The 27,758-nt window shown below is 42.9% G+C and overlaps 1 protein-coding gene across 1 annotated transcript in view; it reads right to left on the bottom strand.

Annotated features, from left to right (window-relative positions):
• Positions 1–27,758, bottom strand: part of SLC9A9 (solute carrier family 9 member A9) — a 538,678-nt gene that overhangs the window by 97,753 nt on the left and 413,167 nt on the right. Inside the window, exons 13-14 of the mRNA XM_030873292.2 lie at positions 14,262–14,310; positions 1,798–1,877 (exon numbers count right to left, since the gene is read on the bottom strand). Coding sequence (XP_030729152.2) covers positions 1,798–1,877; positions 14,262–14,310 — 129 coding nt within the window. The remainder of the gene's footprint in view (positions 1–1,797; positions 1,878–14,261; positions 14,311–27,758) is intronic.

Below are 27,758 nucleotides of genomic sequence, written 5' to 3'. Positions count from 1 at the left end.
AATCAAACCCAAGGAGAAGGTCACGGGAACCTCCAACATGTAGCCGATAGATCAGAAGCATAGGTAACAACCTGGGCTTGTGGCTGGCTTCTGAAGTGGTGGTGGTAGGGGCAGCCTTGTGGGACTGACCTTACCTGTGAGATCTGACTCTGTCTCCAGGGACATAGTGTCAGAATTGAGTTGAGTTGTAGGACACTGACCTGGCGCATTGCTTGGATGGGTGGGGAAGCCCCCCTTCCACAAGTTGGAAATGGGGTCCTGGAACCCCAAAAGACACTTTCTTACTGAACATCTTGTCATAACCAAGCAGCCTTTATATGTACTCTTTAGCCACATTTTTATAACTTCCTACAAATTTGGTTATCAGATACTTTAAGCAACGGCAGGAGAAAATTGTGTTTCCAGAAGAGAAACAAACTGGAACACAAAGCAGCGTAACCTGCTAAGAACTGGCTTCCCTCAGAGAGACCAGTGACTGGTGAGTGAGGTACCAGAACCTCCAAGAGGCAGGTAATGGCCAAGATGGACCACTTTTAGGGTGGTGGCAACCTACACTGTCCATGAAAGCGCAAGATTGAGTGAGGCAAGGTATTTGCCCATAGATAACAGAAGTATGGAAAAGCAAAACTGTAGCCTCAAAAAGCCTCTACCTTCCACATCTCATTTCATAATTCTTGGAATGTTCTACTATTTCAGAATTGCTTTCTAATTTTAACCTTGTTTTACTTTTGCTTATCTCTGCAATCTTCAATGGGCTTCTCTTCACTTCACTCTTACTTATTTTTTTTTTCTACAGTCATTCCTCGAATTTGCTTTCCTTTCCTTCCTGCTGTGAATTTCCTGTATTTCTCTTGCTTCTTCTCCCCTTTCCATTTTTACCTCCTCTTCATCTTATTCTTTGAATTTCTTTCCCCTGTTCTTAATTCTTCTTCCTTTCCCTCTGATCTGTTGTGGCTTTAATCATTGCTGAGCTGCTTTAAAATCGCCCAGTGACTGACATTTTCTCCCTGAAAGGAGAGGGATTTGTGACTGTGGAAAACTAACTACAAAGACCCAACACATTCAATTTTCAGCACAGTTCTTTCCTTTCTTCTGTGGCGCTTTTGCCTGGGATTAGAGGTGGACCGCTTACTGCAACTCACAATGGCAAAGCCCTTCAGGCCTGACTTCTCAGCTCTGTGAGTCGCATGGCAAGGTGTATCTGAGCCGCTCTGTTTACACTGATTGCTAGAATTTTAAAATTGCCCGTCACTAGAAAAAGCTTACTCAAGTGTTTCCTGGAAAACAAAGTAGTATTATTTCACAATGTGATGACCGGACTTATTCTTCTCCTTGGACTATTCATCCTCCCTCCCCCCTCCCCCTTCATTTTTTACAGCATGAAACAAAAACAGACAAATGTGTTCCTGGCAGAAGGGTGAAGGAGCTTTGTCACCCTAGCCGACTCCACCAGAAGTGAGATTTTTACAAAGGGATGAACAGTAAAATTAGTAAAATAGATCAGTTTTTCAGGACTCTATGATTTTATCATAGGGCATTAGGAAATAGTAGATTGCCACAAGCACACCAGATTCATTTGCCTCTGAGAGATTTCACTTTAGCTCTTTGCAACACTTAAGTATGGACTACACAGCTTTTTATGTTTTGAAATCATTCTTTTGGCTAAATTTGCTCGTGAATTCGCTTTACCTTTCTGCGTTTCTTGAAGAGCAGCAGCGCAGACCTCAATGATTAAGTGCTCGAAGTCAGTGTCTGCCATGTAGCAGGACCTGGGAGATTATCATTATCAAAGGATACTTGTGGTCAAAGCTGTACCACATTCTGAAGAGCCAGGCAGTCTCTGTTTTCGTCGTGCTTTTGCCAGAGTTGTTTGCTTCCTAGCGAGTGACAACAGAAAAAGGCATTGGATAAATGATCACTATAAATATTGAGATATAATATCAACATTAATACATAGTATTAATTATTAATACATTAATAATGTATTAATGTATTAATACATGTATATAATATTAATATATTTTAACTATAAGAATATGCGTCAAGCTAAATTAAACTTAACCACTTTTAAAAAATCTTTCCAGATACAGGTATTTTCATCTAAATGTTGAACCTGCTGCCAAGCAGATTAGCTCACGGATCTTGCCATATGGGTGAGGTTCTTGTGGCATAATTCAACGTTTACTTTTTTTCATAATTCCTATTTTATTAAACAGCTAAGAAATGCCACTTTGTTGACACCAGTGAACATGATATTTCTGTCAGATTGCTGTTGTGGGGATTTTGCAGTTATTTCTGTCAGATTTGGATGGTATTTATTTACGATTTACCAAAAGGTCAAGACTAAAGGGATAACAGTCTAATAATTGTTAAACTAGTTTTCATTCATTTTATTTTTGATAGATCACTACCAAAGCCTATGGTTAATTTTTGATATCTTCCCCCTTCGATTCTTAAGTTTTGAAATAGATATTCCGGTTAAGAAGCCTGTAATAATTTAATAACTGAATGAATGTGTTTGTCTCCCCCAACCCCATGCTCACTCACTCTTTTTTTTTTTTTCCTCAAAGGACCACAGTGGGAAGGAGGAAGAAAAGGACAAAAGAGATAGGTGTTTATGTAACAGTAGAGGATGAAAATGTGAGAAAAAGGTGAAAAATTTTTGTGAACTTTAGAGAGATGATAATGGACATTGCAATGTGGTGTGAAGGAGATTCCGGGACATTTTTACCTCTTTTGTGTATCTCATTTTGCATATTAAGAGAATTCCAGACTTCAATCAGTTGTAATTATCTTCATCATTAAAAGCATTTATATCTTAACATGGACTTCATTGCTTTGTTTGGGCCCTCGGTTTCCATGCCCAAATTGTATCAGGAGTTCACAGTCCAGTAATAATGTGAACATTCTCAAGAAATCATGAGGCATGGAAGACAGTGAGAAACCACTGGCTGCTCCAAAGCTAGCCCTTAGTTGAAACCAAGGTGATTTACTTTACTTTGTTTATTTACTTTTTTGCCCCTTTCCAGACAGTTCCACTGATGGGTAATGATAAATAACTGAACACAAAAGGCTGTATTCTGCTCTCTGAAACACATGTAGAAGCAGACGCTGCAGGTCCATGCCCCACAAACAGAAGGGGAACACAAGGATGCTAAGTGTGGTCCCTCCCTTTCTAGGCCGCCACTTATCCTTTGTCTAAAATGGTTGAAGCAGACACTCCACAATAAAATGAAAACCCAGACTGGCAGCCTTTCTCATTGGTTGTTTTAAGATCTCTGATTTCCAACACTGAACAGTTTCCTGAAAGGCGTTCCTAAGTATGCCACTGTCCTACGTGATGTTGATGGAAATTCTGTGCCGATCGTTCAGGAAGGGATGGGTTTGAGAGTGTTAACCAGGTTTGTTACATTCAGAAATTTTTGGAATCTTTCGTTTGTAAATGAGCATTGTAAATCTTTGAGAGGGAAGCCTTTCTCAAACTTACCTGGTCATGGACCACATGCCCCATTCCCAAGTCCCACAATGGGACATCTATTATCTTTTCATGGATGATGTCAGAGTTTCATAGATCCGTTTTCTGATAGACCCAGAGTGCCATGCCCTGTTATCTAGAGCTAGAATGTACCCATGGCATTTCCACAGAAGGGAAACCAAGGTGTCCAGTTCAATTTCCATCTGTCCCTGAACCTTTCTCTAGCTATTTCTACCCCAAGAAAGGTGTCAGATTTGCAAAGTCACTGCTATACTTAGTGTTTTCTTCATCATCTTGCAACATTTGCAAGTCGTTTCTGAGTCACTGTCTCTCAAACAGGTCAGCACGTTGGGGCTCAGCTGGCAGAGTAAAACTGTTATCCCTGAACTAAACTAGGTAGTAACGCTCTGGGCTAGCCCTGGGGAGTTCTCTCTCTCTTTTCTTTTCTCTTCTTTTCTTTTTTCTTTCCTTAAGAACAATAAGCAGTTACACATTTTAACCATGCAGAGGCACAGGTAATTTTGATAGCTGACAATATCTATGGATGACAAGACAGTCACTGAAGAAAATTAATAGAAAGGAGTGTAAGCAAATTTCTGTTTTTCTGTTTGGTTGTTTGTTTCTAAGTTAAGGTGGGCTGTGTAGTGTTGAGATTGGCTGGCAGTCAGGGGCCCAGGATTCTAGCACCCACTCCACAGCAGCCCGGCTGAATGACATTTGTAATAACATTCTCCAGCTGTGGAATGCTCATTCATTCCTAGGCAAGGCGCTGGTCACATTATCCAGTCACTAACTTTTTCAGTCATTGTTTTTCAGTTTTCACAACAAACCCTCAAGGTAGGTTGCATTATACCTATTTTACAGGTGAGGACCTAGAGAGGCCCAGAGAAGGGAAGAGCTGAGTCCAAAGTCACATAGCTAGCAAGCTATAGAGCTGGAATTTGAACGTAGGACTAAAGGACTCCAAAGGTGCTGTTCTTTCTGCTGGTATCTCACGCAGCCTTTGAACTTCGGAAAGCACACACACCGTATGATAGGCTATTGGGCTGCAGTCTCCTCGCCTGTAAAATGAATTGAGGAAATTGGATTGGCTGGTCTCTGAGGTCCTAATCGTATGGAAAATACTGTTTTTTCATTAATGACAACAACAACAATAACGGCTGGCACTCCTTGAATAGATGCCATGTGCCAGGCACTGTTCTAAGTGCTCTTCATATATTATTATTTCTATTTTACAGATGAGGAAACTGAGGCAACTGGAGCACAGAGAGGTTTCCAAGCACAGTTGTGGCCTCTCAGCAGCAGCCTTGATTCCTGTCATCTAGGTGGGTGTAAGTGGAGAGCAAACTAGGGCAAATGGGTATCTGAATAGATGAGGTCGGGATACTGAAGGTTGAGATGCAGCAGCTATATATCCCCCCAAACGTAATGAAAATGCATGGCTCCCCTCAGCTGGGTGAACGCTAATGGGTTGGAAAGTGTCCCTGAAGAAACTTAACTTCAGTGTTAGAAATTTCTCTAGACTCCTAAATACTGGTTTCAGGGATTTCTGAAGGTCTTGGAAAACCTCCCTGCCTTTTACCCCCTTTTTCCTCTCCTTTTTATTTTATTTCCTGAGGGGAATAGATCAGAACGTACAGGCACTCCTGAAAGAGCTTATACTCTATTTCTGGGAAATCTTCCAAGGTTATTTTTTGCCAGCTGATGAGAGCAACACATACTAGGTAGCATTTTGGAAAAAATGTTAACACTTGTAATCTATTTTTCAAACTTTAATTTACTTGGGATACTGGAGATGTTATTCATTTTACTGCTTTGTAGAGAAATAAACTGGGCTCCAATTAGAATGAAACATAGAAAATGTTTTTCCAGGTAAGGGAAATACCATGGATGATCCAGCATTGACGTTTCTGCTGATCTGAGATAAAATGTTCAGTGTATGTCTTAAATAGCTGTTGGCCCAATTCTGGATCCATTCATTTATTTCTCTGAAGTTATTGATGACTTAATAACTGGGTTATGAAAGGCCATCAATAAATGAGTAGAAATAAATGAGTTAGTCCACTGTGTGCTCTGCTTGTTCACTGGGGGCTGAGGATAAATGTGCCAAGGGAAGGCCAGCCTTTGCAGTCACCCTGGAACAGGGAAGGTATCCAATGAGGCAGCGCAGAGGGCAAGCCCCTGGGAGGGCCCAGATGGGCAGAGGACAGCAGGTAGCATCAATTTACCTGGATTATTCTGAAGCAGTGATCAGATCACACCCAAGGACAAGGGATATAAGCAGTCATCAGAAGAAGAATCTGGAACTTGGTGATAGTCCCTTTATTGCTAGCAATATGTCTTCTTTTTTTGAGTTCTTTGATGCCAGAGGGGCAGTGGCATCCATGTTGGAACAAGCAGAGGATCCAGAAACTGAAGACCAAGATTTGAGTTCTGACTCTCTACTGTCTACCATTGAATAATAATGATACACTCTCCAGAGCTGAGCCTCATGTTTCACAGCTGTAAATGGGAACTGGAGATCCAAGGGCATGAATGTTAGCTTTTATTTGCCCTTGCTACTTCTAAGAAGCAGAGTGTTTGATATATGCGTAATTTCTGTTTCCTTTATTATCCTCCATTTCTGGGAAAATGTAAAAATGACTGGGGCATTTGATATCTTTCCTTTTTCTCCTGAAACAAGGGAATAGATCAGAGGTTGGGAAGTGGCTGAGCACGATAAGGAGTGAGTAGTTGTCTTTTTTTTTTTTTTTTTGCGGTACGCGGGCCTCTCACTGTTGTGGCCTCTCCCATTGCAGAGCTCAGGCTCAGAGGCCATGGCTCACGGGCCCAGCCGCTCCGCGGCATGTGGGATCTTCCCGGACCTGGGCACGAACCTGTGTCCCCTGCATCGGCAGGTGGACTCTCAACCACTGCGCCACCAGGGAAGCCCAGTAGGGAGATTTTGATTAAGAGTGGTGTTATGGGCTGGTGACATCACAGACTAGTATGGGCTAAGGACCCAGAATGATGTATGGACTTATGAACTTCCTCGAGAAAGAGTTCTTGGGTTTTCCTTAACTTTCCTTGAGTATTCAAAGAAAACATTGTATCTTTGGCTTCTTTTCCCAGGTGGGAGGTGTCTGATGAGAAGACATTGTCATTTACCAGCTGAGATTCCTCAATCCTACCCACCAGGGAAGCCCAGTAGTTGTCTTTTAAGTGACCCCTCTAGCACCACCCTAGAGAGGGAGCAACAGGAAAATTAGGAAGGTACTCTTTGTTTTATGCTTATTTGGATCCCTGAAAGAAAACAAAGGCTCTGGCCAGAAATCTTTAAAAAACAGACACTGAAGCAAGAGGGAATTGCTTGCTGTATTAACCTTAATGAAAAAGAGCTAAGCAAATGTAAATACATTCCTCTATCAATATTCAAAGGAGGGGCCTTTGCTAAGTGAACCGGAGGAACTCTGCTCTGGGCTAGTCATATGGGATTGCTTCTCACTTCACGGGGATTCAATGGATTAAGAGAGAGAAGATTTTCCTATTTCTAAGATTTCATATTCAATACTAATGTCAGTGGAGGTTGTACAGAATGATGACAAAGACAGATAATTATCATAACAAATCTGTAGAGTCCCTTCTGGGTTCCAGGGCACTTTTTCAAGTAGTCAGTGTGAATGGGATTTGACAGCAGTCCTTTTGCCCTGCCACCTCCCAGTGTGGAATGTATTCATGTAATAATTTCAAGTTTATTGCCCTGATTTTCTGATTACCAAGGAGAAGACCGGATTCTCTGTCCCTAAAGAGAACGATTTCTAGATTCTGAAGAAGGGGGACATGACACAATTGGGAGTCAATAGGAAATTTTTTTCAAATTTATGTTTTAAAAGGTAAAATTAACTCTTAGCCTCCACATAGAGAGTATTTTATACAAATATTTTCACCTTCCTCACACTATGATAAATTCATAAACGTTCCCAAGAAGGTATAGTCACAAAATACATGCTTAGGGAGAAAGAATGAAGGAAACAACTAGATAAGGATGGGTAAAAATGCCAAGAGGAAACGTAGACATCACAGATACACTACCAGATGGGCTAAACTCATGGTTTAGCTACCAAAAAAAAAAAAAGGTCTGCTTCAAATAACTTTGTCCGTACAAGAGATTCAAGTTAATCCAGGGAAAAATAAATTGTTTGGTTCCGGTAAATATAATATTTTGGTGAGTTAAAAATGTATATTCGGGGCTTCCCTGGTGGCACGGTGGTTGAGAGTCGGCCTGCCGATGCAGGGGACACGGGTTCGTGCCCCGGTCTGGGAGGATCCCACATGCCGCGGAGAGGCTGGACCCGTGAGCCATGGCCTCTGAGCCTGGCGTCCGGAGCCTGTGCTCCGCAACGGGAGAGGCCACAACAGTGAGAGGCCCGCGTACCGCAAAAAAAAAAAAAAAAAAATGTATATTCACAAATTCTTTGGTACTTGTCCCTTTAAAAGATGGAGACTAATTTCCCTTCCTATTGAGTGTGGACGATATATAATGACTCATTTTTAATCAATGGAATGGAGCAGAAGGGATGGTGATATACAAGGCTAGGTCATAAAAAAACATTGTGGTTTCCTCCTTTCTGTCTGTGTTGAACCACTTGAGGGAAGTTAGTTACCATACTGTGAGGACTCAAGCCACTCTATGGAGAGATCCATGTGGTAAGCATCCGAGTCTCCCTGCCAATAGTCAGCAAGGCACTGAGGCCTCCTGCCAACATGGAAGTGAACCTTTCAGACCCAGTCAAGCCTTCAGATGACTAGCTCTGGCTGACATCCTGACTGCAACGTCATGAGAGACCCTGAGCCAGAAACACTCAGCTAATTTGCTTTCAAATTCCTGACACTTAGAAACTGTGAGATAATAAACATTTGTTATTTTAAGCCACTAAGTTTTGGGATAATTTGTTCAGCAGCAACAGAAGGCTGATACAATTACATATTGGAATTATAAATTCTAGATGTAAAAGGCACTGGAGTAGAAAATGCACCTTGGAACAAGAAGATCCCAGCTCATGCTGTTTCCCAGTGACACTGCCCCAAACCACAAACACCATAGCAAAGATAAGGGTTCTACATTTAGGCCTGTGATTTGAGTATACAGTATTATATTTTTGTCTGAAAACAAAACAAAACAATGTTTCCCCCTACAAAACTACTTGCAAAATACATAATGGCTGGTAAGAATAACTGGTATCATAGATACATGATAGAATTCAGATATTGGGCAACAGGCAGCAAAGGACAAATGAGGTAAGCCCTAAATTCTCTTTTCTTTCTGCCCTTTCCCAATTGTAGTACAAGGAGCTAGAGTCCAAGCACAGAACAATTCAAGCTGAGAGCAACAGTCTCACTGAGTTGAAGAACTACAAATTGGAGATTGGGTGTTATTGAAGCGGCTGGAATTTTTTTGTTGTTGTTGTCTTGGGAAAGTTACTTTAATTCTTTGAACTTCAATTTCATCATTTATAAAACGGGGTTTATAATATGTGTCTCGATTGGTCAAGGTAAAGATTAAATGTGATTTTACATACAGCACCTAATTGCTAAATTGAAGCTATCATCTTCCTGCACTTCCTCTTCCTCATTATTTCTGTTTTCTAGAGCATGTAATTATAGAATCTGTAAATATAGATTCTATATTCTATTCTATATATATATATATATATAGAATTTAGTCTTAAGCAGTAAAAATGTAGTGGGGAGGGTGTATACTTTTGGGTGTATAAGCCGTAAGTAAAACCAAAATAAATTCAGTGTTGGCCAAGGGAAAACCCAAGATACTTGCTCTGAAATAGTCATTTTGTTTTTCTCAAAGTACTGTTAGTTACAATAACATAAAAAAAACCTTCATCTGGGTTAGGTCAGTTTTAGAGCTTACTGTTCTATTTCTGAAATATTTGTTGGTATAGCATGGAATTTACATTCTGTGAGGCCAGCTCCAACAGCATGGGGACATAGTATGGAAAAATATTGATAATTGTTAGATCCGAGGAACATATACGTGGGAATCTTTATTCCGTTTTCTGTAGGTTTGTTAGCAATATCTAGAAAATATTCACAAGGCAAAATTAAATTTTATTTCATGACTAGATGACCCTACCATCTGCTAATCTCCTTCCCTCTTGAACCTACTTATATCTCCAGCATTTAAGTATCAATTGTGCAGAAGAACACATACTTTTATTCTTCTCCAAATGAGCTCTTTCAGTTTTAAGGGTGTTTTAAGTTATGGTTTTCTGGGATTTGGCAAACAAGTCTTTGTTCACCTGACTCATACCCTCCATATTTTTACAGACACTTTGTTGTGTCCCTTCTTAGTGGTAGTCGTTCTGCTGGAGAAATCGTAATTCGTTTAATCTCCCTCTGCTCATTGAAGCTGCTCTTCTCTGGACCTTTCTCAGCTCTGCTTTGACTTTCTTGAGCTGTGGTGACCAGAACTTATCCACCCAGGTTACACACAAGCATAAATGACAACCAAAACCAGAATTCAATGAAGGGACTTCTCGAAGCAAAAATAAAAGTGGAAGTTAGCATTAAGAGAGCACATAGAGAAGCCAGCATAGTGTTCAAAATAAAATTATGTTAGAAAAGATGAAAATTAGCCTCACTGTAACAGTTGGCAGAGTCGGAAATGGAAGAAAAATGAGTTTTTAAAAAAGTTGATTCCATTACTTTTAAGTTCCAAACCTGCAAGTTTTTGCTGCCATCACACATAGAATGAAATCAAAATCACCACCGTGGCCGGTGATCTGGCCCCTCTCGGTCTCTCCGAATCCACCTGCACTGGCTCCCACCTTGCCCACTGGGATCCAGCCACACTGGCCTTCTTGCTGCGCGTGGAGCGCACCATAACCCGCTGTGAGGCCAGGGCCTTCATCCTTGCAGTTCCCTCTGGCTGGACTGTTTCCCCCCAGAGCCCACATACACATCTCACTTCTGCACATCGTTCAGGACTCTGATCAAATGCCACTTCTTCAGAGAGGCCTGCCCTGGCCAGCCATAGCCTCTCCTCCATTGTTCTCCATCCTTGTACCTGCTCTACTGTTCCCAGTCTCTGAACATATAGTATGTAGCTGTTTACCTTTTTGTTCCCAGTGTCCCCCATTAGAGCGTAAGCTCTGTGAGGGTGAAGACTTTGAATTGGTAACTGCTGCATCTTCCTCACACTTAGATTCGTGCCTGACACGGGTGGGTTGTATGAATGAATAAATGATTGAACGAATAGATGCACGCACACCAATTAAGAGTGGAAGTTCTAGAACCAGATTCTGGGGTTGAATTTCACAATGTGTCCTTTGGTACGTTATTTAACTTCTCTGTATACAGTTTCCTTATTTAAAATAGAAGCATAATAACAGTACCCACTCATAGGTTTATCTTGGAAGATAAATGAGTTAACACAGATAAAGTGCTTAGAACAGTATTAATAACAAGAGTCAGTACTCCACAAATATTAGGATGATCATGAAAAAGGGCAAGAAGGGAAAAAGAGAAGCAATCGTGGCAGCCCTTCTTGGGTAGCGGGAATTTTCTATTGAAAGATTAAGGGGGGCGTGGCGCTCCAGCATGGCTCACCTTTGGAATGCTGGGCTGCCAAGGACACAGAATCAATTACAAGGACAACTCCTTGTTGGGGCGAGGGTGGGGTGGTGGAATTTTGTCTGAGGGCTTTTTTTTTTTAACATTTAAGAGACATAAAATCACAACTGCGATACCTTCCATTTCTCAAAGTGGCACATTTGCATAGACTATATATTTAAAGTTTAATACTTGCTTGTGGAACATTCTTTTTAAAGCTTCTGGGTCTGGTATGAGTAAGAGTGTAACACCATTCACACTTTCAAGGTACTACAAGGCAAAAAGGAAAATTGTGACATTGCTGGTTAGTCACAGCCACAAGTTCATATTTCCCAAAGGTTATTTTACTCTCCAGAAACAGAGAAAAAGGAAATTCCTTCAAAAATAGGTACATGACGGGCTTCCCTGGTGGTGCAATGGTTGAGAGTCCGCCTGCCGATGCAGGGGACACGGGTTCGTGCCCCGGTCCGGGAAGATCCCACATGCCGCGGAGCGGCTGCGCCCGTGAGCCATGGCCGCTGAGCCTGCGCGTCCGGAGCCTGTGCTCCGCAACGGGAGAGGCCACAGCAGTGAGAGGCCCGCGTACCGCAAAAAAAAAAAAAAAAAAAAAGTATATGTCATTACATATGCTTATTATTGATTTTGAGAGTATATGATCAGTAATTGCCACAATTATCTGAAAGTTTTAGCTTTGGGCAAGTAAGAGTAAGGTCTTTTTTTCAGAAGTTGACCAGTGCAAAGATTATCCTATTTGTTAATGCAAGACCAATTTAATAAGTGCAAGCTGAGTGGAAAAATGCAATCCACCTAAGAATTAGGTTTCTGGTCTTTAGTCAGAGCAACAGGTGTTGATAATAAGCGAAGAGTCGTCAGGCAAAATGAGGGCTGACAGGTTCTTGACACATAGTTTGGAAAGTACCAAAAAACCCCCTCGGTCCAGGTCAAGTGGCAGCTGCATGGACGCTGTGGTTTGTTACTTCTGGCCTGACCCCACCATTTCCCGTACTTGACATTGAACATAAGAATTATTCCAAGGGTGGAAAAAGCCTTTTTCTGAAACGTAGTTACCTCGGTAGTCAACCATCATGAATAAGAACACTTCCAGGACACTTTTAAAAAACAATAGCGGCAGAAGATCAGTAGGAACCATGTAAATTATACCAGGGTTAGTTAGATAACTCTTTATGTGTCCTCTACAGGAAGCCCCAAGCGAGAAATTGTGGCCTGTGAACTTCTGTACAGCTTGAGGACAGAGTATAATTTTCCCCTCTAATTATAGTAATTTAGTATATTACTGGTTATCATTTCCTTTCCCCCCCTTTGGTTACCAGAAAGCTCACTTGTGGTTCAACTTTAGCAAGTACATAGGACCTTATGATCTGCTTACTCATGATTCTTTTTACTCCTCTGGTTTTGTTTCTGCTTTCGTTAATTTTTTTAACTGAGTTTTAAAGTTTTTAAAAAATATTTTACTATTATTTTATCATATGTGGTGGTGTAAGTTGCTTCATCAAATCCTTCACGAGATAAGATGGTTTTAATGAAATTGATTAAGTTAGGTCGTTTTCATAAATATAATTCTAACAACCTGGAGAAGTAGACATTATTATCATGCACGTTTTACAGTTAGGAAAATTGTGATTCAAAGTGTAAAAAACTTGCCCAAGATCCAAATACCACGTAGTTTTCACTGTACTATGTTGTACTATCTCATTTCTCTAATAACAACAGCAACAAAAATACTTTCTACTGGTTTAAGTATCTTCAGGTAAGAGTAATTACTAAATTGACAATGGTATGAATGAGCTAAAATAAAGTACATTTAAATTACAAAAGAAAAAAGTTAAACTAGCAGGTAACCTTACCAATAATTATATGTAATTGTAAAATATTAGGCAGTTAGAGGAAGATGAAGAATTTTCTTTGATGAATTTTCTTATTCTATCACTTTTCTTTTAAAGAAAAAGATATGAGAAGGACAAAATTTAGATAAAAGTTCTACGTGAAAGTAGAAGAATGGATTAGTTGATCTATATGAGATAAAATGCTTTGTGAACATCTGTACCAGCCCTTCCTAAGGACTCATTACAGCCCACCAGTGTAAGGAGATGGACGGGCTTTGATCCCCTTTCGAAGGTCACCACTCTGGCCCTAATCCCAGTACGCTGACACCCTGCTGGGCTCAGTCCTGCAGTTAAGTGTCTTTCCTGGGCAATAAAGTCTGTGAAAACAGCACCAGCATGGGCTTGGAACACATGTGACAAAAAAATTCAAAGTACATATGAGCCAGGATCATTGCCAACTTCATTTTCCAGCCCTTTGTGTAGAGCATAGGATCCTTCCCTCTTTACATGAACCAGGAAAGCAGCAGCATCTTGCCTGGCGGCACTAACCAGCTGTGCCTCACTGATGGGACTGTAGGAAAAAAACCCATGAAATAAAAGAGAGATGGACCCTCTTCAGATCCAGATATGATCAGGACACAATTCATTAAGCAGCACCGCTTATTTAAGATGTTATTCTGTCATGTCTGTCTACCTGCAATTTCAGCAAGAGGTGCAACATTTCTACACAATTGTTTGCTTTAAGTACTGAGTTAAAAATGACCAAAGCAAAATTGCCAATGACAGGTTTTACTCTGATGTTAGATTCAAGTCCAGAATTTGCGGAGACTACGCTTCCCTTACTCAAGGCGAAAGCACGTTGTTCTGAATAATTTTCCCTAAGAATTTTCAGGCTGTGCTTTTGCAGATTTTCAACATTTCTGTATTTCTGTATACCTGGACCTGGTAAATGAGAAATCATGCAGGAGAAGCAGGCCCATCTGTTGTGTGCCCAACATGCATCGAACATGCATCAAGTACATTTCACTGAGATGACGGCGCTAGCAAGTTGCTGGGCAGGGATTTGAACTCCAGGCTGCCTGATTCCAAGAGCTGTGCTCTTGCTCATACACTGCAGTTTCCAGGCTTCCTGTAGCCACAAAGAAGGCATGAGTGTATGCTAGTTCTAAGCACTCTAGAGGTTATGCAAAGGTTATCGACACCCTGAATGCCTGCGTATTTTATAGTCATCTGATTTATTTTATCTGCGGGGCCAGCCCCCTTTAGAACGAGTCTCCTGGCTATGGAACACAAGACCTCATATCGCTGTACTCTATGCATCGGCTTCTTTGACTTGCCTGGTGTGAAGAGGGCTCCTTCGGATCCTCATCCAGGTCCACACCAACCCTGTTAAAGAGAACAGAGAACTGGTAAGGGCCTTGCTGCAGATGAGATGACACAGTCTCTTGGGTCAGATCACGTGAACCAAAGACAATATGAATCAGACGAAAGGTTTACCAGAAAACCCTCCTACCTCTCCCTGAATCGAAAGAACTTCAAATAGATTTATGGCAAGAGGAGAACTTGTACAGCTGGGCCTCTGCACAGCTGGTGAGATCGGGCATCCACAGCTGTTCCCTGCTGCTGTCTTTCCCAGCAAGAGCAGAAGCCTGAGAACCTGGGACAGGAGCGCTCAGGAAAAGACCTCCATGGCCCCCAAAACAGGGATCCTAGAAGGAAGGCCATCTGTTCTTCCTGCAGGACTCACTGACAAAACTGCTCTGGGAATGTGGTGGCCCAGGCTGCAGCAGGCTCCCCAGGACAGAAGAAAAACAGATCCTTTGTCCAGATGCTCATGGAGGCTGGCAGTAGGGAGGATCCAGGTTTGTGGGGCCTGAGACTTATACAATTTGGGGGGCTCTCTTTAAGCAAATTAATACAAAAATACAAATACAAAATTAGGGATGAAAGTGACTCTTTAAAGAGAAAATAAATTATAACACATTTTATAATCTTAAAATTGGCAAATGCAACAGACATCTCAACATCTATAAAATACATAATATTCGAATTAATTTACTGCCTGACATACCTCTAAAATAACCTTTTCCTCCTAAGTTTTGCCTGCATACTTTGTTACTCTCTTTATATGATATAATGATTTTGTATAAGACAGTATAGGAGGGGGCTTCCCTGGTGGCTCAGTGGTTGAGAGTCCGCCTGCCGATGAAGGGGACACGGGTTCGTGCCCCCGTCCGGGAAGATCCCACATGCCGCGGAGCGGCTGGGCCCGTGAGCCATGGCCGCTGAGCCTGCACATCTGGAGCCTGTGCTCCACAACGGGAGAGGCCACGGCGGTGAGAGGCCCGCGTACCGCAAAAAAAAAAAAAAAAAATAGAGAGAGAATAGGAGGACAAGGTAGTCTCTCCTCTAGCAGAGTCATCACAATTATTAATAATTGGGAGGCATTAAAACATGGTTCCTTACAGACATGCTTGCTGTGTGCAGTACTGCTAAAGGTTTATACCCCGAAAAGACAAGATTTCTGATAAATTTCACTGCATGCAATTCTCGTCAACAATACCCAGTACGCTTATCAGTGTATACGCTGCATCACTGAATGTATTCCTGAATTTCCGTTTTGACAGGGCCTCAATGAGAACAGAATCCTCCACTTTGAATTGTACACATCTCATGACTGGAAGAATTTTCCACAGACTAGCTTCTGGCTCAGTGCATTTGAAGCCTTGTTTTTCCTCCACTACCCCCAGACTTGTGAAGCCAGTCACCATAGGACATGTTCATCTTCCATCCAGCCTCGTGACACGCTGCCTGTAAGCCGGCGCTGCAGGAGGCTGGCCAGCAGTGACTTGCCCTTGCACAGAAGTGACTGCAGACCACACAGCCTCATCCCACTAAATACAATCTAAATGCGCTCCCAATTCGGCTTCCCCTTGGTCGGACCCCACAGCTGCCCAGGGCCACTCCAGAGCCATCTGACCAGGCGAGAAGCATGACGGAGGGGAAACTGTAGCACAAAGAAACAGTGATCAAACCCAACAGTGGTTAAAATATATTCCTTTTGCAAATCTTACGAAAACATAGGACCATGGGAACACAATGCTGGGGCTCTTCCCAGGGCCTTGGAAGGGCCGGAGCGTGTGAGGGCCTGGAGCTTGAACTTCCTCAGCTCTGGAGGGTGGGCCTCTGCCTGTGGTGGGCGGCACGGGGGTGCAGCTCAGGGCCTCAGCCACCTGGCTGGGGCTCCGCCAGAGCCTTTCCCGAGAACGTCACAATTTCTAGAGCTTTAGCGTCTTTCCTTCCACTCCGGCCCCTGTAAACACTTCTGCAGTGCCCTTGTTCTGGTCCCTAGATATGGGGAGGGGAGGCAGGTTAGAAGCTACCAGGCCTGCAGATGTGTTAGCCTGTGAAAGGAAAGCCACTGGTGGAGAGGTGGTTTGTTTAAAATACCTCTGATTCTTCAAAAATTAGTGTCCTCTGGGCATGAATAGCCCCTTTTCTCTAACCCAGAGGGTGAAATGGGCGACTATTTATTGTGTGCTGAACCTTTTGGCCTTTAGGTAACTAGAAAGGGCCTCTGCTGGGGACTAACCTTTGATTTTCTTAGAGTAGAAAGAGCTATTTGATCTATTTCGTTGAAGTTGGAGGGAGAGAAGGACAGGACGAGGAGGTGGGGGGAAAGGGGGTCAGGAAGGAGAAAGGAGGAGGGGGAAGGAAAGAGAAGAGAGAAGGGAGGGAGGGGGCAGTGTAGGGATGGGGGGAGGAAGGAGGGGCAGGGGGGAGAGGACTGGGAGAGTTGAAGGGGGGAGGGGGGGAGGATAGACAAGAAGAGAGGGGGAGGGAAAGGAGGAAAGGGTTGGGGAGAGAGAATGGAGGGGAGTTAAGGCCCAGCCTCTCAAGGTGGGTCTAGACAGTGACCTTGGGGTATGGGTGGCCTGAGTCCAACCTCTATGAATAGTGGGGTCCCAGTTGGAGGCACCCTGGCCCCCTTTCTCGTGGGGCTGGGCCACCTTCAAGCCTCTGGTGGATCTGAGCTCTCTGGCGGATGCTGGGAGCCCCTAGGAGCCTTTATTATTGAGCCCTAACCCCTTTCCCAACACCAGAAGCTACAGGCACCCATGCAGGCTGTGAATTGAACTGAGGGTCCTGAAGTTCCCACTGCTGCATTTGCTTAGGGCCTTTTTTTTTTTAAGTCCTCTGTCTAGAAAACTAGAGAGAACAGAAATCAAATTTCACAAGAAACCCAACATTTAAAGTTTGAGGCAGCACTGAGGCCTTTCTCCCCAGCAGCAGTCATAGCAGACATTTCTAGTTTCAATTATTCTAGAAGCCAGATGGAGCAGAGGAACGGTAGCAGTGGATTAAGTGCTTCAGTTTTATGTGGGACTCGGTGAAAATCATCTCAGGGGCCCGAGAGATCGGCTGTTTTCCTCGGAGCAAGAATACATCTCCTCCCTCCTGCCGTTTCAGGGAAGCTCAGGGTCTGCTCCTGGGGCCAGGCCTGCAGCCCTCTTGCCTAGAGCAGACGAAACATCTCAAGAGGCTTGAAGAAAGAGAGACTGCATATGAGTTATTCCCTCCTGGGGCAGCGGTGGGGAACAAAGCAGATGTGGTCCCTGCCCTCACAGGGCATAACGGTTAGGTACGTTTAATTAGAAAAATCTGAAAAGTTTCTTATAATTGTTTTGGTTTTATTTTTTTAATTAATTTTTATTGGAGTATAGTTGCTTTACCATGTTGTGTTAGTTTCTACTGTACAGCAAAGTGAATCAGCCATACATATACATATATCCCCTCGCTTTTGGATTTCCTTCCCATTTAAGTCACCAAAGTGCATTAAGTAGAGTTCCCTGTGCTGTACAGTAGGTTCTCATTAGATCTCTACTTTATACATAGTATCAATAGTGTATATGTGTCAATCCCAATCTCCCAATTCCTCCCACCTCCCCCTTCCTCCCTTAACCCCTTGGTATCCATACATTTGTTCTCTATGCTATAATAATTGAGGTGCTATGAAGGAAAGGCACCTAAGAATGACACCTTCTTTCTCTTACGATTTTGCCTGCTTTTCATAGCAATCTTGCTAAAATATATTACCTGGCCCCCTGCTTCCTTAAACAGAGTGTGATGGGGTTACTCGGAACTTTACTGGAGGTTTCAGTATCGCCACTGGCCCCATAAAATCTAACACTCACTTGTTATAATGATTTCCAAGAGGTATGTGAACCTCTTTATGCCCATATTAAATGGTCCCTGGCTACTATTCTTTTTCTTTTTGAAATTCTTGTATCTGCCATTTAGATTGCCTTGATTTTCTACCTGCAACAATATGTTAGAATATTGTCTCTATGCTTGCCCCCTACTTGTTTTTTTTTTTAACATCTTTATTTGAGTATAATTGCTTTACAATGGTGTGTTAGTTTCTGCTGTATAACGAAGTGAATCAGTTATACATATACATATGTTCCCATATCCCTTCCCTCTTGCGTCTCCCTCCTTCCCACACTCCCTATCCCACCCCTCTAGGTGGTCACAAAGCACCGAGCTGATCTCCCTGTGCTATGTGGCTGCTTCCCACTAGCTATCTATTTTACATTTGGTAGTGTATATATGTCCATGCCACTCTCTCACTTTGTCACAGCTTACCCTTCCCCCTCCTCATGTCCTCAGGTCCATTCTTATGTCTGTGTCTTTATTTCTGTCCTGCCCCTAGGTTCTTCAGAACCATTTTTTTTTTTTAGATTCCATATATATGTGTTAGCATACGGTATTTGTTTTTCTCTTTCTGACCTACTTCACTCTAGGTCCATTCACCTCACTGCAAATAGCTCAATTTCATTCCTTTTTATGGCTGAGTAATATTCCATTGTATATATGTGCCACATCTTCTTTATCCATTCATCTGTTGATGGACACTTATGTTGCTTCCATGTCCTGGCTATTGTAAATAGAGCTGCAATGAATGTTGTGGTACATGACATTTTTTTTTTTTTTTTTTTTGCGGTACGCGGGCCTCTCACTGTTGTGGCCTCTCCTGTTGCGGAGCACAGGCTCCAGACGCGCAGGCTCAGCGGCCATGGCTCACGGGCCCAGCCGCTCCGCGGCATGTGGGATCTTCCTGGACCGGGGCATGAACCTGTGTCCCCTGCATTGGCAGGCGGACTCTCAACCACTGCGCCACCAGGGAAGCCCCATGATTCTTTTTGAATTATGGTTTTCTCAGGGAATATGCCTGAGATATTGGGATTGCTGGGTCGTATGGTAGTTCTATTTTTAGTTTCTCAAGGAACCTCCATACTGTTCTCCATAGTGGCTGTATCAATTTTTATTCCCACCAGCAGTGCAAGAGGGTTCCCTTTTCTCCACACCCTCTCCAGCATTTATTGCTTGTAGACTTTTTGATGATGGCCATTCTGACTGGTGTGAGGTGATACCTCATTGTAGTTTTGATTTGCATTTCTCTAATGATTAATGATGTCGAGCATTCTTTCATGTGTTTGTTGGCAGTCTGTATATCTTCTTTGGAGAAATGTCTATTTAGGTCTTCTGCCCATTTTTGGATTGTCACCCCCTACTTTTTAATTTAGTGTGGGACCAATAGCCTGAGAGTCAAATTTAGTACATGTTTTTTCTTTTCAAGTTTATAATACACACACAGATACGTAACAAAATAATACAGTTGAAACATTACAGAAGGGCTTACAAGACAACACAGTAGTCTCCTGCCACACCCTGCACACCCACATACCGACTCCCCTCCTCTGAGGGCAATTTTCTGCCTTTTCTCCACTGTGATGTATAAACTGGCATCACCATGCATGGCACCTTCACACAGCATTCCCAGGGTTAAGCAAACATGCCAGCTGCGTCTGTGTCTCTTACTCTCCTCTTCAAGAAAGCAAGTCAGAGTGTGAAAGTAACCCCCTAAAGGGTTAACCTTGAATCCACTCACTTTTATGCATAAGAGATCATTTACACACGGTGGGTTCTTGAGAGGTTATTAGAAAGAAGACACAATGAACCCTGGCATGTGGCACCACAGGTGTACACATACAGCAGCTCCCAGGTGAGATCACAGGTGTATGGGATGACGTGCACCCTCCTTAGGTGTTATCCAAGGCTCTTCAGCACCTTTCCCACAGCCTCGCACCACCCTTTCTGCTCATCTGATCTAGACGCAGTGTTCCAGGACTGGCAAATGGACCTGTCCTTGTTTCTGAGCCTCAGTACCCAACTGGGCCCCTGAGCTCTGGTCCTGCCTGGATCAGTTCCTCTTCCGTCGACTGAATCCCCTCTCTCCAAACTCTAGTTGGTGGTTGGGCCATGCTGGCCATCACTGGCCATCTGTGATGCCCCGCCTCCTATCCTGAAATTCCCTCTCCTGCCCTTCCTCTTCTGATCACCACCGTGGACCATGCATTTTGTTGCCCTGACTTGGTTCAGATGCCCCATCACTTAAAGTGTTCACTGACTTGGATGGCAAGTAGCCATACACCTTCGACTCTGTTCTCTGCTTCCCGACAGAACCCCTTCCAGGGTGTCTGTGATTGTCCTGCTGTGTCCCTGGCCCACCCTGTGTTCACCTCTTTGGTGCCAGCCAGACGAGTGGGGCTAGCCAGGGCTCTTCAGGATACGCCAGCCCTGGCTGGAATCCCGGGACTCAGGATCACCCTGTGGTTGTTGAGGGGTGAGTGAAACCCCACTGTGAAGAGCCTGTCACTACTGTGTGACCTGCATCACTCACTGCCTTGGTTTCCTTGTTAGTACAGTGGGGATAATGACAGAACCTGCTTCTTATAGTTGTGGCGAGGATTAAATGAGAAAATACTTGTAAAGTGTTAGCTTAGGGCCTGGTACCCACTGAGCTCTCAAGACACGTTAGCAGCTATTGTCCATGTTATTATTTTTATTATTATCAGTACTTTTTTAAAAATCAATGGGGCCAGAGCTCAGTACTGCCGTGCTCCCTGCTCAACCCTTCTAGTCCCTGGTTCTGCATTGGACAACCCTCAGGTATAAACTAACAGGTACAGCTGAGCCATAGGGAGTGGCCAGTGCACAGCAGGAATTTCCAGTTTCACAGTAAAACATCATTTCTATTTACAGAGGGCCAAGCTTCCCAGATTGGAATTCATTTACAATTTACTGGTAGGCTAGGGAGGTAAGAGGGCAACAAAGAAGGAAAGGAAGGTGTCTAGAGAGCAAGGGGAAGGAAGGAAAGCGTAGAACTGAGCAGAAAGAGAGCAAAGAGAAGGCAGGTGCAAAGGAAACAGTATCTTACTATAAAGAATAGGTACAGGGGGTGGATAAATAACCACAAAGGTGCGTGCAACTTTAGAAAGGGAAGCCAAGGCTGGGTGGAGGAGCAACTGCACAGCCCAGGAAAAGCTCTAAAAATATAGAGAATTGAAGAGCCAGTAAAGGAGTAAAAAGCAATGGAAGAGTCTGGTTAAAATTTTATACCATGTTTTGCATTTTTGATGTACCTTTTAATTTTAAACAAGTCGAGGCCGCCTCTGTGGTATTCAGATGAAAATGAAAACGAGCTTTGCACATATTCCCAGCTGTGCCCTCCAATGCCTCCCTCCGGGTTCCTCATTTACGGCGAGCAGCCAGCGCCGTTTTCAGAGCCAAACACAACTCTGTGCACCGTCGTGCACCTCAACTCCATGGCACCTCCATTCTTTGGTGAGTTTTATTAGACATATTAAAGTCTCAGGATGCTCCCATAACCAACCACGGCAAAAAGAATGCTCCAAAGTTGGGGGTTTTCATAGAGGGGAAGCAAGGTAAGTAACTAACAAAAGGCTCGCTTTTCCCATTAAAGCCAACAAAATCCATTCTGATCCTTATCACTTAGCACCTCCGGAAAGGGAGTGAAATATTACCAGGGCTTAGTCTCATTGTGTGAATTCCAATAGTCTTACGTTCGGTTTGGTTCTTTTTGACGCCGCCCCCCCTCCCCCCGCTGACAGGGGCCAGGTGGTGAGGGAGGAGAAACCATTTCCTCTAAGAACTGTATTTGATGGCTAAATGTAAAAAATGACATTTTCAGTAAGGGAAGAGCGACTGGATATTGAGTGCAATAAATACAGCAGGACAATGGAGGAGTCTGAAAGACACCCGCTGAGGTTTGCGGACTATTGTGTAGCCATGAGAACATCCCACAGGGGCCCAATTCCGGTACTTTACCCCATTTTCACCCTATATTATTTGAATAAATAGTAGTGGGGCTTGTGTATGACCCAAATCAATCTAATATAATCACTCAAATATTTTCAATTTATTTTGGGGAATTAAGAAAATGGACTAACGTAATTGGAAAGACTCACCTCAGTTCAGTTTGTAGTTCCGGCGCGGCGCGGTAGCTAGATGAGTTAGGAGCCTGCAGCCAGGCTGTATGGGTTCAAGTCTCACTTCTATGATTTACTACACTTGTAACTTTGGGACAAATTACGTAATCTCTCTAAACCTCAGCTTTCCCAATTGTAAATGGGGATATATATATATGAATGTAGGGGTTATTATAAGGATAAAATGAGTTAATACATATAAAGTGTGTAAAATATTGGCTGCCACTTAGGAAACACTCATGAAACATTAACTGATATTCTTGGTGTGATTAGCAAGAAACGGATGTACCCCAAATTGAGTGGTAAATAGGTTAAAGCCAAGAGTAGATTGTCTATAAATGATAGATGCTAAGCTATAAAGAGCAATGACAGGATTGCTGCCATCAATGACTCCAGATCTAACGGCAAAGACAGACATTGGAAGCAAAGAACTCGAGTACAGTGAGGTAGGCACTGTACACAGAATTATTGGAACACACACACAAAGCGCCCAACCAAGATGGGTTCTGGAGGGATTGGGCACATTTCAAAGAGGAGCTGGGTAAAAAAAAAAAAAAATCATCCCCAAACCATATTCCACAGCCAGGCTAATGAACTTTCATTCTTTGTACACTGCAATATAAATTGAAGAGTGTAATTCAACTACCTAATTGAATATAAGTTGGAGTTTAGAATAGTATTAAAATTTAAATAGCTTCATCAAGTTAAAACAACAAAACAAAAAACCCAAAAATGAAGAGGAGCTGGGTACTGAAAAGGGAGTATAGTGTATGTGCTTGACATTAAGATCTGATTGCTGAGGCATCCGTTTCTAAAGACATCCATCTTCTATAAACACATTGCCTGCTATATGGTACAGCTCCTAGCATAACAACCAGACTAGGAATTAAGCTGCCCCACCCATAAAGTTCCCTCTTTCAGAAAGCCCTGGGTAACCCGATGACTGACTGCTTGCGTGACCCAGGTTCTCCTTTCCCATCCTCAAATTCCTACTCTTATGCTTTAAATTAGCCAATAAAGAGTGAGCACCCGAAAACCTAGACACCCCACCCTCAGACCTAGTAAAGGCAGAGACCCAGGTCCATTCTCTCTCTCCCCCCGCCCCCATGACCTTGTTGTGTGGCCTCAGGGGTGTTGAGTTCACTCTGTGAGCAATGAAACTTGTTCCTGAAAGTTCCCTGATGGTTTTTGGAAGTGTGTCATGCAATCATAACAAAAACCACAAGGGCTGGTCCAGCCAAAACATTGGCCCCAGTGGGAGAAATGTCTGTGGGGTCTCTCTACGAGGAATATGGGTGAGTGAGTGCCTCAGGCATTCCTAACTCAGAGCATCACTATCAATAGACTGGGACCCACACCACATGAGGATTTAATGAAAGAGAGGTTGGGAGAGTGTACTCCAGGCTGAGGGCACAGCATGGGCAAAAGGGCTAGAAATTTAAAAGAATGAAGTAGACTTAGGACATGGTAAATAATTGTGTGAGTAGATTGTGAGGGCTATGCATGTTGAGGTGGGCAGAATTGCTCTGGGTGAGATCAGAAAGTAATTTGAGGCCAAATTATAAAGGATCTTGAATGCTATGCTTATGAGAGTGTTTTTTGTTTTGTTCTGTTTTCCTGTAGGCAGTAGGAGTTGAAATAACTAGATTTATGTTCTAGAAAAACAACTGGTGGCAAAATTGTGATATTAAGAAACTGGAGGCATGGAAGTCATTTAGTAGACGACTGCAAGAGTCCAGCCAAGAGTCTAAGCTAAGACACTGGTGGTGGAGAAGAGATGGATTTGAGAGAGGTGTACATGGAGGGGCGGGGGTGGTGGTGGTGGTATGTGATGGACTGACTGTGGAGGGAAGGAGAGGAAACTACCGAGATGATTCTGAGTTTTTAACTCAGCACACCTGAATGGTTCACCCCTGCTATTAACCATATACAGGAGGCATATGTGTGGATTTTCTTTCTTTCTTTTTTTATAAAATTTTTATTGGCGTATAGTTGACTTACAATGTTGTGTTAGTTTCAGGTGTACAGCAAAGTGAATCATATATATATATATATATATATATATATATATATATATCCATTCTTTTTCAGATTCTTTTCCCATATAGGTTATTATAGAACATTGAGTAGAGTTCCCTGTGGTACACAGTAGGTCCTTATTAGTTATTTATTTTATATATAGTAGTGTGTATATGTTAATCCCAGTCTCCTAATTTATCACTTCCTCCCATATTTCTCCAAGGTCAGCCCGCTACATTCGTATCAGCTCAAGAAAAGTAGCCCCTCCTCCTTAAGAGTTTTAGCTATTTGCTTGTCTGAAGTGGAGGTTGAGACTAAATGGAAAATCCAAGGAATAAGGTAGGGAAAATGGGTGTTTCAAGGCCAAGATCAGTGGACTGGGAATGTTCACAGAAGCTGGAGAAGGGTGTATCACAATCTGTATTTGAAGACAGTTTGGACATCTTATTTAAGAAAGGCTACAGAGAGGCTAAGGAAAGAGGCTCAGGAGAGTAATTTATCATAGTCTTGAAGAGAGGTGAACATTTTCTGGATGAAGGCTGTGGCAATAGAGGTAGAAAAATTTCCGTTTGGATTAACATCTGTTACATGAGACAGACAGTACCACATGGGAATTACCCAAATGTAGACAATGTGGGCTCAGAATCAAGAAAAGCACCCCACCTCCCCATTTCTTGTTTGCTTTTAAGCAAAGAATGATGGATCATGTCAGAGGCGTGATAGTGAGTCCCTTGGTCAGTAACTGGTAGATGGTTTAAGCAAAGAATGATGGATCATGTCAGAGGTGTGATAGTGAGTCCCTTGGTCAGTAACTGGTAGACGGTTTACACTTCTATCAGAAGACTGGATTTAGAGTGCACAGTGGCATTGAATTTGAGGAGTGATAAGATATCTGCCAATGAAGTGAAGGGAGAAAGGGAGGTTCCATAATTTAGGGACATGAAGCATTTGACATGACTGTGAACTCCATAGACAAGTAAGATACTGGTGAGTCTGGGGATACTGCAGGGAGAGCAGAGCTGGGGATACTGCAGGGAGAGCAGAGCTGTCCCTCTGGGTTTCCACCAGTGCATGGACACACTGTCATCTGTTGGTCTCCTGTATGCTCTGCTAGATTATACTTTCCCACCCTTGGGACCTGGCTGATCACTAAATTGAAAATGGCTAGATCAAGTGTTCACGTGACATTCCTGTCCTGGTGTCCTGTGGCTTCCCGCATGATTTTTGTTTTTTTAGGAGATTATGGATGTGGAACAGATTCCTTGGGTCACTGTCACGCTGATCAGACTAGAGAAGGGTCTGATCTCTCTTTAACTCTTTGCTGATACAGTTTACTAAAAATACTAGGTAACAGCTAACATGGCATATAGCCTAATCATTAGGACTTAGACACCCTGACAAGCTGGTCCCACCATTTACCTGTGTGGCTATAGGCAAGAAGCTGTGCCTCGCTTTCCCTTTCCATAAAATGGAATATGAATAGTAACTATCCATGAGGTTGTTGTGAGTTGGTGGATGTAAGGGGCTCAGCAGGACTTCACCAAGAAGTCCTCAGGAGTGGTAGCTGCTGTTATTGTTGTGTTTCTTTTTGATGTTATCCTTGCTGCTTAGGCCTTCTGGATAGAGATTTAACTGTGAGTGTCTCCAGCATGGGAGTTACGTTTCACCCTTCGTCACCTGGCCTTAAAGTCCCTTTTCCATGTAACTCCCGGTTCCAGCAGAGGCTTATTTACAGGGTAAACACTGAGAAGAGGAGGTGCTTTCTGGATGCATAGATGAGCCATTGGGCTCGTGTTTATAATCTCTGACAATTTAGAAATACATTTGGGAACATATAAGTATGCTGGAAACGTTATTTTCTTTGAAAAATAAACACCAATAAACAAGTACATGTCACAGACACAAACCAGATCTATATCCTATTCTTTAAGTTTGGCAAAACGTCCCTTGAGTTTGGAGTGTTTAGTTTTGCCAGGATGTAAGCTAATTTCAGGCTACAGATAAGAGCCAATTAGAAAAGGGACTGAGACTGAATACACGGACTAATTTCTTTTGACCTAAGCTGCAAGCGCACTGACACACTTTGGTGGCAAGACAGATGTAATAACTTAGCAAGGCATCTGGTCTTTCTTCCCTAAGGCTTCACTCTGGGTGCCCTGTCTGGGCAATTAGGGATTTATCAGAGCCAAGTGCTCATCCCCTTTCAAGAAAAGCCATCCTTTCAAGTGGATTAGCTTGTTTAAATTCTAGTGTGTTACCAGGTGAGGCGTCTTCTCAATGTCAAACTGAAGACGTTTTATGAGAAAAAAGAGAGACATTTTATTACCGGATATAAAGAGGTTGTAGGAGCCTGCTTTAAATGTTGGTGTGAAACCAAAAGTGGTTGAAAATAAATCCCAGACTGTCAGCTGTCTGAGTGAGAAGTGGAAAATTTAAAACTTGGAAACTGTTGTGGTTCCTTCACAGTCAAATAGCCTCCCATGGCAATACCAGAATTGCAACTCCTTCCCTCACTCCAAACCACCCCAGCCTCTAAGGAACTCAAGGTGGAACTGTGGCCTAATCCCTGCTCTCCAGGAAAGACCACACTTGGTATGTAGCCTTGGTCTAGAGGCCATCTCAGAGTAAGACTTCACACTGCTGTTCTCTGATGTGCTCAGACTTCAGTGGGAAGGAGCCTGGATGGAGATGTGTCCTCTTGATGCAAGGAGCATATTATCCCCATGAGAAATCACCCACAAAAATCAAGAATGGACTTTGACGATAAGGGGGAAATACATGAAACATACATTTAGGGAACCATTAAATTTCTTTAAGCAATAACCCAGGAGAAAAGTTGACCCAGCCAAAGTAAATGATGGCCAGGAGACATTTATGTGGAATGATGTCCTGGAAATTATCCTAAGAGGAGAACAACAAAGCTTTGCAAAATTGATGGATGTTTACCTATAGTACAGCTGTTGCAGGAGGTATAATTCCAGTGGCTGGTTCTGAATTCTCCAACCGAAGTTGGCTTTACCTGTTGGTAGGGCAGGTAATCTACAAGGTGTTTTGAGAAGGCTACCTCCCCAAATCGTGACCTTCTCTAACTTCTAATGTCTGAACTTCCTTAACATGAGATAAAGTGCTTCATTCACAGTTGAAGATTAGACCTAAAGGCAAGGACTTGGTAGAGGCCATATTTGGACTTGTATTCACACAATGTACAAGTGACTGGATTAGGCTTATCCCTGAGAGCAGGAAGAGGTGAGAACAAAAGCCCAAAGGGCACCAAGGTATTGAGAGAGGGCATCATGGAACGTGGAAGTAAGGGCGGCAGAGTGTGAAAAGGCACCTGGAAAGGTAAACTTAACAGTAGCAACTAATATATATTGAGTGCTTAAGGAGTGTTAGAATAAGCATTCGGTAATATTCCTGTTTTATCTAAAGCATATGGAGGTGGGGAAGAGGATCGTAAGTTAT

This window comes from Globicephala melas, chromosome 4 (genome assembly GCF_963455315.2).
Source record: "Globicephala melas chromosome 4, mGloMel1.2, whole genome shotgun sequence".
NCBI lineage: Eukaryota > Metazoa > Chordata > Mammalia > Artiodactyla > Delphinidae > Globicephala > Globicephala melas.
This window is presented reverse-complemented; position numbering and strand designations above follow the sequence as displayed.